Source organism: Cloeon dipterum, chromosome 3 (genome assembly GCF_949628265.1).
Source record: "Cloeon dipterum chromosome 3, ieCloDipt1.1, whole genome shotgun sequence".
Taxonomy (NCBI): domain Eukaryota; kingdom Metazoa; phylum Arthropoda; class Insecta; order Ephemeroptera; family Baetidae; genus Cloeon; species Cloeon dipterum.
In genome coordinates, this window is record NC_088788.1 from 32,782,798 (window position 1) to 32,798,447 (window position 15,650).

At 37.7% G+C, this 15,650-nt stretch overlaps 1 protein-coding gene and 1 non-coding gene across 2 annotated transcripts in view; one reads left to right on the forward strand and one right to left on the reverse strand.

Annotated features, from left to right (window-relative positions):
- The window catches only part of LOC135938540 (endothelin-converting enzyme 1-like), a 25,811-nt gene extending 20,777 nt beyond the window's left edge, over positions 1-5,034 (reverse strand). The window contains exon 1 of the mRNA XM_065482222.1: positions 4,580-5,034. Coding sequence (XP_065338294.1) covers positions 4,580-4,924 — 345 coding nt within the window. The 5' untranslated portion in view covers positions 4,925-5,034. The remainder of the gene's footprint in view (positions 1-4,579) is intronic.
- Positions 5,035-10,686: 5,652 nt separating this feature from the next.
- On the forward strand, positions 10,687-10,758 carry TRNAA-UGC (transfer RNA alanine (anticodon UGC)). The gene has a single exon. It is a non-coding gene; the product is annotated as a tRNA-Ala (tRNA).
- The last annotated feature ends 4,892 nt before the right edge of the window (positions 10,759-15,650 follow it).

Genomic DNA, 15,650 nt, shown 5'->3' on the forward strand with positions numbered 1-15,650 from the left:
GATTTAAGCCTTTAAGAAGTTACCTTAAATTTCTATTTTTTCTTATTTAGAATTTTTTCGTGATGTTAGGAGCATAGGAGCACGAAAATATAGCGCAAATAATAATGGATGGAATTTTTGGCTTATAAAGTTGGACAAATGTAAGAGGAGATTTTAAACACAGGGAGATGCGAGTCGTGGGATTGTCTTTCGTTACTATTTGATCTTTTCTGTAGCATTCAGAGATGAGAGGAGGCTGACGATTTCAACGATCTATTATTCAAAATTCTCTGCAGCTAATACTGCAGTTATGAATTTTATTTTGATGAGGCCTGCTGTGTCGAAAAAGTTGCTTTACGGTACACTAACGTGTGATATTATTTTATTTTTATATATTTTTGTAAAATTTTTAGCCTTTCATTCCTTGTTGTTTGCCTGTATGAGAATAGCAATTGTAAAATCAAATTTATTTATTAAGAAATTTAATGACAAAATAAAATTCCAGATTGTGGACGTGGCTCTTTATTTAAATTGATTTAAGTTATCGCATAAAAAATAAATTTCTGACGTTTTGCAGAAATACATTACCAAAAGATCGTTAAATTCCTCATGCTTCTGCATTTTGGAGTCTGATACAATAGTTGTTTCAACTATACTAATAGACATTTTTTTACCACTCTCTAGAAATAACACACGTTTTTATGTTAAATTACATTCATTTTGCGAATAATTGAGGGCGTGGAGATGCCACCTTAAGCGTGAAGCGCTAAAAGTGTTGCATTTTGAGGCTCTTTGAAAACCCGTTCTTGCCGAATTCGGTCTTGTTTTTGCTTCCAGTCGGGAGATTATCGAGTCGAGACGAAAAATGAAAACTGAATGCCGGCGGTGCGTTGTCAACGGTGATTTCATACTTGACTTGGCGACGATTTTATACGCGGTGATCCAAGTCGCAGTTGCGCAATTTATCGAGAGCTAATATTCCCCACTTATCTTCACTTGCGACGTTCCATTCATGCATAAATATATAAATGCATGCAGCCGGTTTGTTTATGCACGCAGCATTCCCCGAGGGACCCAGGGTTGTCAGCAGCTGCTCATTGGGCCCGAGTTGAGGCTCGTCTTCAAGGGAGCCGGTTCTTGCAGCGCCGAGTGGCAACCCTATGCACGAAGCGCGGATCAGCGTCGGATGCTGCGGTGACCGCAATACACGTTGATTAATAAGACCGCGATAAGAGCACGCGCGCTTCTCTCACCTCGCAAATTGGTGCATCGCGTTCCCCAAAGCGGAATTGCCGAGGTTGCGTGACCGCAGACGCGAAGATTTTTAATTTATACACAAAACGTTCAGGTTTCGTCCTTCATACAAGTGCCATGGCGGCAAGGGTCGAGGAATTCAGGATGGTGTGGCCATAAAAAAACAAACTTAATTAGTTTATTGCACTGTGCACGGTGTTGTCGGCTATAACAAAATTCGATTCTAGACATTCCTCTATTTTTAGCTCGAACCCGATCTGCTCAAAATGCCCATTAATGAGAAATTTGTCCTCACTGGGCGTGACACTCAGCGGGCGAAACTCGATCCGAGCTTGTCTGCCGCGCCGCACGAGTCAAGAACCCGGCTCTTTTCATTATTATTCTCTACATAATGTACCGGGCACCCATCTTTTTCAGTGCACGACCTCTGCTCTCTCGAAACACCGGATTTTTCTAGCAATTAACGCTCAAGGACAGAAATAAAACGCTCCCCCGGCACTCATCTTGCAGCAAATGAGCTTATAACACAAATTTGGTGACGGATTTATCTCTTAAAATGCCAAGTTGATAAATGCAACTGGCCAAAGTTTTTAATTTATATTGGAGGAATGGATATTTCCTCTTTAAACGGGGAATTTGTGACATTATTTGTTTGGTTTCAACTGGCTGCTGCAGTACTAATTTATGCTCATGTATTGATGAATGATTAATATTCATCTTCAAGTGTTTATGATTAAGGGCTGTAGCAGGGGACTGAAAATTAAAAAAACCCTGTTCAATGAGAAAATGCACTGATCTCGCATTTTCCAGTGTTTTCAGCGATAAAATAATTCGTTGGATTTCATATTGAAATACAAAATTATTTATACGATTTTTTTATTAGTTTCGTTGCAACAATTTAAATTTCCTGAATGGTGTTAACAGCGACCAAACCTTTTTTTTAAATTTCGAGTCAATTTGCGTGTGTTCGTCGGAACAATCGTATTTGGCGACGTAGTCGTAGTAAAAAGTGCGCGGCCGGTAGGGGTGCAGATGGTGCAATTATCCCCTCGAGTGCCACACACAACTCGATGCGCGCGTCGTGATGCCACAGGAGGTTGTTAAAATTTAAAGACTGCAGCAACAAAGGAGCATTAAAATAACTTTCTCAATCGATTCGAGAGGGATGCTGGAGAGAAAAATTCTACTCGCGACGACAGTCCACTGTCTTCGCAGGCGTAAATTCGACAACACTTCTCTCACTGTCAACCGAATGCGCTTTTGATCTCGAAATAGTATCTTTTGTTTCGTCTGAGAGTGGTGAACGCTTTGAATGGAGATATTTAAATTCTGAAATTTTCGTCTAATTTTCAGTGTTGTATGCGTGAAGGATCTTTTTCGTCGAGAGATGTGGAGTGCGTCTAGGAATGTTCATCTTTTATGCAGGCGTGGGAGTGCGGGTAAAGGAGAATCTCTCACGAGGCCGCAGCCAAAGGGCGGACAATGGTTCCGTTTCGGGTTCAGGAGGCATGAATTATGGGCACGAGTCGTGTGTAAAGGAAAAACCGGTAATTGGCAACGACGCATGTTGGGAACAATCCAGACGTTTAATTAGAACAAAAAGGGGCGAGTAATTTCAGGAGAAATTTGAGAGTTTAGTGAATGCGTTTACATTCCGTTTAAATGTGGAAAATATGCAGCAAAGCGTGATCTAATTTGAAGCAAATGACGACAACAGCTATTGCCACTCTGCGATAAGATAAAATTGCGGCGAGATGATAAAAGGAATCAGTTTCTAAGGCGAGGAAAGATGCCGCTGGAGAGAATTATCTTTCAATTTCATTTTTCAAAACTTTAATTGAACTCGGAAAAACCACTGATACATCACGACCTGATTAAGTGAAATGTTCTCCAAACTATTTTTACAATTGGAGTTCTAACAAAACTGCAGATTACTTTTTAAAAAATTTCAGCAGTGCCTCAAATCAAAATTAGAATGTAAAAAAATGTATATTGCAAGCGCTTTGCCCCCCTCTCATGTCTCATGATGAGATATTATATTTATATGATGGTATTGAGGAGGGCCAAAGGAATGCTCGCTGATAGATATCTGGTACCTGAGCTTGGGAGGTGCGCGCAATGAGCGAGAGAGCGAGTGCAGACTTATTATGCCGGCGTTTACAGTTAGCCGCTTCTCTCCATCTCAGCCGTTGCTTTTCTGGACAAACACGCACGCCAGCCAAATTCCGTCGAGAGAGAGCCGGCCGGCGCCGACTGCTTCACGTGCAGCCTTCGCCAATTTACCGGAAAATAGCCCAGAGACAATTGATATATCAACCGATTAGAGCGCCAACTTTAATATTTCAAGAACAAGCGCAAGAGCAGAAAGAGAAAGGAATTAATTAAATTATCTGTAGAAAAGTTAATGTCAAAATTGTGTTTAAAAATACTAAATGATGGAGAATAACGAGGAACATCAAATATCTCCAGTTTCTCCTTTATATCTCGCATTTTATCATCTCCATTTCTCATTAATCATTTTTGAAGAGTTTTAGACAATGCGTTGGGCATGTTTGCTCAAGTGCCGCATTAGAATCCTATTAGAATGTTCCATCGTCATGCGTGATAATTATACTACTTTTCGTTTCTACCTGCTCAAAAGAAAAACGTTTTGTGAGGCTCGCTGATGGATCACGAAACTCCCAGTGTTACCCGGGGGAGGCCTTCTCCTTTTCGTTTTACCGCTTGCTTTGTGGAGACAAAAGGCACACAAACCATACCTGAGACCGCGGATACCAGGGGAGCAGTCTTTTATATTCCCGCCATCTTCTTTCATTTGTACAAATTCTAAAGCGTCGTAAGCGACCGGAACGGGACATTTAAGTATGAAAGACGCAGTTTTCAACAGCCGAGATTTATTGGATATGTATTAGACAGATGAATTTATGATTTTGGAGGTACAGAATGGGGGATCAGATTACGTCTTTGGAAATTTATTTTTTTGAAAGCTCAAGAAAGCAGTCATTATAATCTAGGAAGCATTAATTCAAATTATATTCCGGATTGTAATTTAATAAATAAATATAAATTTTATAGGGTTTCCCCTCGTTTTAAGCAGAAAAATTAATACGGGGTAAAAAATCGCGCTTGTTACGTCAGAGTAGACCGGACAAAAGGTACCATCCATTTATGAAATAATTGAAATCAAGAATAAACGTAATTTTGTTTAGAATTTAAAAATTAAACTTATCGTTTTCCTTTGTCTCAAATCTTAACAAATATATTTTATTAAAATATATTGATATGAAATGTTAAGTATCAACTATTTTTCCAACGAAATTGCGTTGAACAGGACAGGATAGTGTACCTGAGCTGAGGCCTGGAGGCAGGCGGGCAGTCTGCAGACGGGGAAGTCCTTGGCGTGCGTGGAGCGCGGCCAGCAGGCGGCCAGCACGATGACGACGATGAGCAGGAGGAAGAGGGCGAACACGGTGGCCAGCACGAAAATCAACTGCCGCCGGTTGAGCTCGGTCTTCTCCCTAAGGTAGGTTTCGGCCCGGTGCAGGGCGCTCTTCCTGGCGATGCCCTTCGGCGTGTCGACGTCCACCGAGTTTCCGTCCTCGGCGAACTTGGCCTTTCGGTGTCCGTCCAGCATCAGACACGGGTCCATCTCGGAGCCGCCGTTCATGTCGTGCGGCTTGGCTGCGGCCATGGTGCAACAAGCGCAGAAGTCACTCGGTTGGACACTGTATAGCAGATCTCAGCACATGGCCACACGCGCCTCGAGCCCACCGACTCAAGACTGACGACTGAGAGCGAGCCGCGAGGATAAGGAGCGACGCCGCGCTGCGATCAGGCCCACCGCCCAGCCTTGAGAGCAGCGAGTACGGCGCACGGCGCGGCGTTGCCAGGCAACCGCGCCGACTCGCATACCTGTCGTCCGCGCCAGGTAGACAACACGCACAACAGGTGAGTCTCACCGTCTCATCTCCCGTGGGGCTCGACGTCCGCGTGTCAGTGGCCTTCCGATTTGTTTGTCTAGCCGCGGCTCAGCATCCATTCAAGAATAGGAGCGGCGTGTTTGGTGGAAAGATCACAGCAGGGAAAGTTTGCTCGTTTATTAAAGAAAAGCCAACAACTGAACAAATTTTTATCAAAAGATACACGTGAATAAGGATGAATATTCCAACTATAGCCGATACCGCAGGATTTTATGGGATGAATTATTTAATTATTGAGATTAGCCAAAATCATAAAATCAACCTTTTCAACATTTTTCTGTTATGTTTTCTTTCCACACTTTTTAAATTTTCACCAACTAAGGATCTTTGTACTTTTTATTATCAAAGATAGGTTTTAAAACAGCCTCTTCCATATGAAGCAAATTAAGCAATGGGTTGCTAGAATGAACTATTTTCAGATGAAATTGCTTTAAACGCTTTCGCACTGAGCAACGGCTATTCTGATTTTTTTTTTTAATTTCTGGTACTACTGTTTCGGACTGAATTTGTTTACTAAGCTATTTTATTTTCCTAGCCCCCAATTCCATCCAAAGCGCAAAGAAAGTATGTAATATTCATTATTTTATCAAAAAGTGGTAGATTTTAGCTTTCATATTAGGATATCCGTCGAAAGTGGTTAGTTTAAAGATGCAAGAGAGTTTATTTGAAAACAAATCATAGCTCAGACTGTAAAATATCATACTATCCAGATTTATTTAAGACCCCCACGTTTTCATAGTAATATATATCTGTACAGACTACAGAGAGAAAATGAGAAGGTAAATATAGTAATATTCACTTAATTTATGCGCTCTGTATGAATTGAAGTGGGGCAAAAGCAGAATTTCATTAGAGTTAAAACCGTTAAAACAAAAAATGTTTCTCCTACGATCGTAAAAAAGAATTCCAGAGTTATCGCTAGGAAATAATTCTTTCGACGGACTCAAAGAATCCACTGCGGTTTATTTTTCTTTCTCAAAAAACACACGATCAAAGTGGTGCGGACAGCAGACTTGCTTCGCTGCGCCTTTCGAAATGCATTCTCCGCCACCCCGTGTGTTAAGCTGCAGAAAATCGCCATCAGCGGGGCCGATATTGCATTATTTTCGAGGCTGAGCACGCGTCGTAAAATCCAACGGCCAAACAGTGAACCGGCGCAGCTCGCGAGTGCGGCCGGTTGCATACGCGGCGCGTCGCAGGCGCCGAGCAGTTGCTCCCGCGAGATGAGGAATTTTTCCCTCCGCCTGATTTTATTGCGGGTAATGCAGAGTCACCGCGACGCCGACCAATGCATACTAATGCCGACATTTCTGGCGGGAAAATTGCGTCGCGCGAATCGTAAATGGGCTGTCGGCAGATTAAACTCGAAATTTAAACTGTCAAAATATGCCATGAAAAAAGTAAGATGACTCTCTGATGAACATCGCTTTTAAATCTTAATCGAATGTTATGAACACACAAGTTGTTATTATGGAGAGTAAGAAATCATCTCAATATAAAAATGTTTGGTAATTTAAAATAGTGCAAATCGGGACACAAGCTAAATTTTTTTTCTATCAGTTTTAGAAATCAGAAAATATTCCTCATTGTAAATTCATGATGGAGATCATATTTTTTACTGAGAATTTTTTAGTTTAGAAACTGGCGAAGAGCATGGAATAAAATTAAAATTATTAAATAACTGGAGTTGAAATGCAACATTCTGAACTATAATATTTTGTGCACCTCTTATAAGTTATATGTTATAATATTATTTTCAATTTACTACTCTGTATATTTTGGTCACTATTTCTTTTTAAAAGGAATAGATATTTGGGTTATTTATCTCGCGTCACCTGAATTTTTCCGTCGCACCTGTTCGGAAATTCCCTACCAACATACTCACATTCAGAAGTGAAAAATGAGGCGGAAGGAGAGAATAAGGAAACGGGTAAACTTCCGAACGAGACGATTTCCGATGTGCATCAATTTGTGCCATACTTCCTGCGTGAATTTTGATTTGACCTTTTTTGTGCAGCGTGGAAGAGGCAACCAAATTTAATGCAAGTCGGGCCAAGTGAGCCGTGCAAAAGTAATGTGTGCTGCCAACCGACTTTTCTTCCTCGGCCGCATGCATAATGTGTCCGCTCTTGCGGCTTCCCAGCTGCACCACTGACAAAACTTGTCGTTTCAATGAATCACAGCAGGGCAGGCCACGTCTAATAAAAAAGAAAAGTCTTGGGGGCTTTTCTAAGCAGCCTATCAGTGCCTACCATTTTGAGGGTGTTTTTAAAAAGCGATTCCATTTTCAAATTTTGTTTCATAATAAAAAAAAATAAAAAGGAAATCTAAATATTGAAAATTGATCATTTTTCTCTCCAATTCTTAAGGTTTTACGGAAAATTTGCAGCATCTTTCTTTTAAAGTTAGGTTTTACGGCAATCGGCACATAAAAAACGGAATGTGGTGGTTTAATATGAATTAATTGCAATAAAGCAATGTCATTCCTTTTCGAATTGTATAAAGCTCAATGTTTCGGCCCGCTTGTAGATTATAAATATATTTTTTTAAATCTGTTTAAATTTGCCAGTGTTAAATTCTGAACGAGCTTTTATTTCTCTCCTTCGTTTTTTCGGTTAAGCGCAATATATTTCCCAATTGGATCATGTAAGACGTTGGAGCATCATTTTCAAGTGGCATATTTATCCTCTCTCGAGAGGTGCATTCAAGAACAAAAATAAACTAGTCGCTCATAATCATGATTTTCACTTGTGCGCTCGGTGTAAAAAGTTGAATGAACGCTGCTGCATACTCGTCTTTTCGGTGGCGCGCGTCGAGAGGCTTTAAATCAAGTTAATTGCCCATCGCACAAGCGCCATAAGCCAGTTTATTGCCGGCGTCTCGAGTGATTGCAGAGCAGATTTCCCCTTTACTCGCCCCTAATTAGGCTGGTTAATTTCGGTTTTCTCACAAAAAAGTCAGTCTGCTAGTTGTTGCAGTAACGGTTCTTCTCAAGTTCAACTCTAATTTGGATGCTGTGGGCTCGTGAAATGCTGATGATGTAAATAAACTTAGCGTTTGAAGTTTGAAACATCGACGGGAGCATCAAATTTATTTGTCGGTGGAGAAACTAGGTGGTGCATACCAGTAAAAATATCACTGCTAATTTTTCTATCCCATTCACGCGTTCAAAACTCTGAAATAACTTAAAAATTCAGATTTATAATTGAAATTTCCAAAGCAAAGGAAAGATTACAAGACAAAACATTATTTAAACTTATCCAGTGGCTCTTTTTAAACTCTCAGAAAATATATTGTGTACAATAGACCTAGTTTTTTTTGTTTTAAGGGAAACTAAAATGAATATGAAAAATTATTAAATTTTAACCCTTACAAATTTATAAATTTATAATTTTGTGATCAGATGGGGTGCATGTGAGAACATCATCACCTGAGTGTACTGCCATGCTGAACATCAAAATAAATTTGAATTTGAATTTGAAAACATATAAAGCCAGTTATCACTTCTTTGGTCATTTTGAAAAAAAAAAATAATATCGATTTTACGTTGAATTTTAACAAGGCAAAAATGAGTTTAACATGGATCTATGCAACCAGCTTGACTCTTCTTCAATGCCGGTTGCAGCAAACCAGATAACTCTGCATTGCAGCTGCAGCAACATCCGACGGACTTTGATAATTTATTAAAAGATCATTTCTGAACCACAATTTATGAGTTTTTTTACTTAAATGCTCCAATTTTGATTTGGAAATTAAATCCTTAAATTAATAGAAACCTAAAAGACTCCAATTTAAAAAAAAATATTTATTCTTGGCTTAGACTGCTTAGCTGTTGGAGGTAATCACAACCTGAAGAGACTATACTACGCGGATGAGTGCGAAAGAGTCAGCACTTTTGGACTGTTTGACGTCATTCAAAAATCACAATAAAAACACAAGAGTAAGAGAGAAAAAGAGAGACCATCGTCATCACGCAGTATCCTGATTTTCAGTCGCAGAAGCAAGAGAATAGAATTTTTATTCCATTTTTCCATTTGGTTTGCTTACTAAAGCGAAATTTATGAGCCTGTTTTGGGACAGTAAATCTTTCTCAAATAGCAATGTGACTTGTCGACTAAGGAAATTACGAAATTATCGGAAATCTCTGCACTCCCGTAAATCTAAAAACTATATTAAAATAAACAGGAACGCATGAAAGTTATGACACTGAAAAAATTCAACTCTGACAAAACATATTTGATTGCAATTTTACATGCTTCGAAAGGGGACTGGCGATTGCACTTAATAATTTCAAGTGTATTAATTAATTTGAAGCTGAGATTTTCATTTAAATTGAAATTACTAAAAAGTACGAAAAACACCATAAAATGTTTAAATATGTTTTATATTTACTAGACTGCTTTATTTATGATTACGAAATATATCAATTGTTAATAAATATTGTAATTTTGCAACGTTTCTTGCGCCTACGCTAATTTCGTAAACCAAGAAGATATTCTGTCCTATTTAAACCTTTAGGCGCGTTTTGCATACAAGTAGAAAGTCGCTGCGGAATTTTTTCTTGGATGCATTTGCATGTCTTTAATTGGATTTTAAACTTGAATGAAGTTTCTGGAATGAAAAATAACAAACTAAACCCTATATAGCTGCAATAAACGTACGAGTTGTTGATAACCTTGCCAGCACATTTGAGTTGAAACTTGACACACGAAAAAGTGTGGAGCTGCTGCAGAATCACAACCTCATCGCATTAAATTTATGCCAGAAATTTGATTTGATGACGGTGACAGTTGAATTGTTCTGCAAGAATATAGAGAATGGCGAGAATTGTTAAGAATTAAAAGATATCATAACTTTTCACTTACGATAAATTTTATGAATTTGTTTTGGTGAAATTACACACTTACAATTATTAGTCAAACAGAGTGCCACAATATTTGAACAGAAGAAAACGAACGAAAAATCGACTTTACAGTATTATGTGATAAATATCATAACTATATTCATTACAGGATTAAACCAATCGAATGAAGCTTTGCACTTTGAGTCACTATGTCGTTATTTATATATATATATATATATATATATATATATATATATATATATATATATATATATATATATATATATATATATATATATATATAAAAGCAAGATGAATAATATGATATGCCCGCTATAGTGTCCTTTTGCGGTTTAAGCGCCTGTAGTCATGTGGTGTTAATGTTAATAGGTGTTTCTGCACTGTTTCTTCAACTTTTAATAAACGGCTATTTAATGTTTCGAATTTATTTAATTAGAAAAATGTTTATAAATATAATTAAAATATAAATTCAATAAATGTGAAGCATACTTTTCACTATGGATTGAGCTTTCTATTATTTTGGCTGTGGTGTAAGGACAAGTATTGCTAAAATTTAAATCAGGCAATATTGCTGAACAGAATGAAATTAATTTCAAATATGTTCTATGCGGGGGTGTAGCTCAGTGGTAGAGCGCTCGCTTTGCATGTGAGAAGTCCCGGGTTCAATCCCCGGCTCCTCCAATTTTTGAATTTTTAAACTTAAAACTCGCTAGACTGATCTCTAATTAGGGTGTAAACCCCATCAGGATTTTGAAAATAATTGAACTAATCAATAATTATTTAATTTTGATCTTCTTACATAGGCGTACCGTTCCACTAGCAAAAATAAACGAGTTTTATATTATTTTCTTTTTAAACTTGTGTTCTAGACACAAATATTGATTCATAAATATATAATATATAACATAAATCACTGGAAAGTTTACAAATACGGTATTTTTCGATCATAGTGAAATTGCTGACTAATTTTAACAGTCAAATGATAGCCGTTGCTATCAAAAGGGGCATCTTTGAAAGAGCATATTGCCGATTTTGATTTATAATTATTTAAAAATCACCAGACGCCAAACATTTACGCTTTATTCAATTTCAACCCTTGGTATTTGAAGCTGCCAATAGATAGCGCCACCGTATAGATCCTATTTAAAGGCACTTCCGTTGAGATTTATGACTAAATCGTATGGCTGTGCATTATGCTGCCCTTAAAATGATTTCTTTTGATGTTCTGGAAACCAAAGAAACGAGAAAAACATCTTTTTGAAATAACAAAATGTTTGCTGACATTTATATATATGGTGATTGCCTGGACTGGTATTTGTTTTCAACATATTTTTTTAAAAAAAGAGTAGAATTCAAAGCAGCAGGATTGAGACTTAAATCGCAACGAAAGTGCATTCAAATCGAAAGTAACCGCTGGTGCCATCTATTCGCGGCTTCGAACATAACAAGGGGGCTTTCATCGACACTGGTGAATGGTTCAGATATTTAGCGATTTTGCCCCAGATATAAAAACAATGCACCGCTTTTCCACTAAAAGTCTAAAATATTTGAATTAGTAATTATTTATATTCGAATGTGCACATATTTTGAGTACTCTTATTTCTATATTTGATCCAGTTAATTGCACACTTTGCCCTGTTATCAGCGCCTTGGCAACAGACGATGCAATAATTTCATCAGCATTAAACTCCACGTCTTCTCATCGGATCCCATTCGGTAACGTACCCACGCTGCCACGCGTGGCACTCGCGGTATAATATGCACTCGCTCGCAGCATGTGTGTACAATCACGTGTTTGCGGCGTGCTCGATACAACATAATATCTTCTATCCTTGACACTGAAATCCGCGACACAGCGTCTTCCAAACTTACGATAGTATATATAATTTAATCGCGAGAGAAAGGGAGAACGGGTTGAGGAAGGTCCAGCCCGGCAAAACCAGATTTCTATTATCTAATCGCATGTACCATAGCCAAATAACGCTTGTGTTTTGAAAGCAACACGTGGAGGTTCGTCAACCCAGGAGAAAATAGAACACTAATCAGTATTGTTTGTGAACTCAACGAACTCGAATCTGGTAGAAAGTCAAAAGCCTTATTAGCGCAAAATTAGTTAATTTATATGAAGCTACATAGTTTAGAAAATGAAATACTTTTTTGATCTAAAATTACAGCCATTCGACCTGAAAGGCGCTTTTAAAAACTAAATTGATTTATTTCAACTCCCTCGAAAAAATTTAAAAATTTCATGCCGCTGGAATTTTTTATTTTTTTAGCATTTAATAAACGGTTTTAATTTGAAAAAATGTATGGTAATTTAGAGTGAGTTTTGGATGATTTTATAAGGACTGAGGAAGCATGATTATTAGTTTATGCTATTGAAATTGAGGCAGGGAGGTTGAAAGTGGTGGGACCCTTAAACCCTTCAGCTTGTCAGGGGAGGTCGTGACGAGTCTAACGGTGTTCAGTTTTTTTTTCAATTCTGATGGTTAGAACCCAAGATTTGGAGTTGGCAATATTTGCAAAACTCGAAAGAGTAAAAAATCGTGATATTTCGAGTTTTGAAGTGGAATTGCTAAACAACAGAGAAGAAAGACCAGTATTAAATTTTTATTTAAGTTCACACAACAATTCATGGGACAACTTTTGAGCACAGTTTTAAAATCATCAGCTATTCCAAATTTATAATTAAAAAATAACAAAAATAATGACATTTGACCTTGACCAAGGACAATGATAAATGTATTTGTTTGCATAGCCCCATTCCAATTTTGTCCTCTGAACCGTGACGTATCGTCTTAAATAATTGTTACCTAGGAAAACGTTATTAAAATAACAAAAAAGCAATCCAAGGAGTTATAATTTTACTTAAAGGTTGCAAATTGCCCTTGATATATATCAATAAATGAAGCTCTGCTTAATTTGTTTTGTTCTTACAACGCGTTTACTTGATGCTTTGAAACAGTAATTGTAGAGGATATATATGTGTCACAAAAAATTATGATATTTATGAACGGGAATACCTCTATAACCGCCGCAAATCCTTCATAGAAGCTAGGTCGGAGCTATGTATTTTTTTCTTGAATAATTACCAGAATCTTCCATATGAAGGTAATAGCTACATTCTTGTAAATATAGTCAATTATATTTCCATCTTGCAACCGCACTCATTTCCATTTCAGAAAGAGGCACATTATTTTGCTTTTTAATTGCCGCCATTGGTACTAGTATATTTCCCCACAGCAGGTGTGAATTGGTTCCATAAAGGCGATTTAAAACCGAGTGCAACCTGTTCCAGCTTTTCTACAAAAGCAAAAACGCACTTGCGTGCATAAGTGGCCGAAGGTCGGCTGGCTGCGTGCACCTGCGGATCAATGGTCTTGACCGCATTGCAGAAATGTGCATCCCACCTGAGGCTCGCAGCAAGAGACGCCTTGTGCTCGCTAACTCTCCTTAGTGCTCGCGTTATTTCCGCTGAAACACGAGAGTGACATAACTCTACTTATCTCGCAGCGAGATGTGTGTGTGTATCACGCGGCTATATGTACTCGCCGGCATTGAAAATATCAAAGGCACTTTCTCGTCACGGGAAACGAGAATCGATCAAAATGCAAATTAAAATATCGCTACTCGATCAATCAGGAATATTTTACAGGCATAAAGTTAATAATCAAGTGTTTTTTTCGCATTAAATTTAAAAAAGGTACTAAAATTCCCTTTTGAAATGAATTGCAGAAACTGTAATATTTACAAATAAAGAAATTGGTAAAAAGAATCAATGAAAAAAACAAACTCAATACTTGTGCAACGATTAAGAAACATCCTTGGCGACCGGATACATAAAAAACACAGCTTGGTCAGCTAGAAGAAAATGATTTATGTTGGAAATGTGAAAGAGTGTGAGAAAATATCAAACGACAATTGCCCAAAATGTGCACATCCTTCAGGAAGAATATTTATTTTGAACGGTCAGACGCTCGTTTTCTGTTTTAAAAGCAGAAATTCAAAAACTGACCACCTGTTAATTTCAAAGAACCGAATTCGTCGCGCACATCTAGTCGTTTGTTTAAACAACAATTACACCAATTTAGATTTATGACCGAGAGAGGGTAACTGACCCTTATTAGGACCGGACGCTGTTACTGCGATCGAGAGTAGGACATCCATTAGTGTATGAACCATGTATGAAATCTTTATTTTTAACACAGAAAGTATATACTGCAAACAAAATGGATATAATAAGATAATAATAATGGAATAAGAAGTAAATTGATTTATCATAGAATTCGCGCTTATGTATTAGCTATATCTCTAAGTGTAAAACAAAATTGATAAAACTTTTAGGATAGAATAAATCCAAACACAATTGTTGGTACAGTTCTTCCGTTTTACCATATGTTGTAAATTTATCATTAAAAAATATACGACTAAATTTTTCAAAACTAATCTGCTCTTATTAATTCACTTCTTAAATAAATTAAACAGCAACATACATATATACTCAATATCAGCAGGGAGCAGTGTGTTTTGCTCTGACGAGACGGACGCGCGCTGTGTAATGGCGATGTTAATATTTCCCTTGGAGTGGACGAGTGCTCGTGTCCTCAGCCCTCCTCAAGCGATCGGTCACGGCGATGAAGAAAGGAAAATAGCTAGGAAGGTGAAAATAAGCACGCCAGCATCAAGGTGGATTAGATTTTTCCTGGCAAGCTGACTAGGTGATCAGAGACCAGTATAGTTGAAGAAGTGGTTTCGGTTAGAGCTGTACACAGGCGACCACCATGTCTATTGGAATTAAAACAGCATTTCCGCGAAAAGTGAGTAATTTTTTGCTCTTATACTGTACATTTTCCAACGATAATTATGTTACAATCCTTAATATTCTTCAAAACAGTGCAATATAAATTGTTTTAAAATTTTCGAGAATAGGAAAATCAAATCCCAAGATGTTCAATTTCCTGGCCGTGCAATTTAGGAAAAACATCTCAATCTTTAATATTTCATTTTCCTTTTTTAATGTCTTGAAAATTATGTTAACGGCTTAGGCTTGTATTGAAAACACTCCCTCGCTAGCTGCTTTTTTTAATAAAACAGCAACACCAGTGGATCGTCTTTTTTAATATCCATCAGTCAATGAGTACGTTGGGAAAGCCGAGATCTTTCTGCTAAGCTTGCTCTTGACAACTAGCAAGTTTTTTGGCATGTCCTTCGGTCCTATCAATAACCAATAATAAAATAATGACTGGCAAAACAGGGTACTATGCTGATAATTGCAGTATGTATATGCTGCATGTCAACAAATAAATATGAAGCTGCAATTCAGACTGGAATGGATTTTAAACAGAGACTTGACTCGTCTCTTTCTGCTCGCTTGCGTGATTTTGTTTTGAGGGACGAATTTTTGTCAAAATATGTTACAAGCAACCAAAGAAGAGTGGCTCTTTAGCATGTTCTTATACAATTAGCGCTTTTGTGTTGTTTCATGGTACACAAGTTTTCACACGTTTTACTCATTGACCTATGCTGCAATGAAGATTTACCCTTCTCATATCAGCAGAGCTGTATCCAATTTT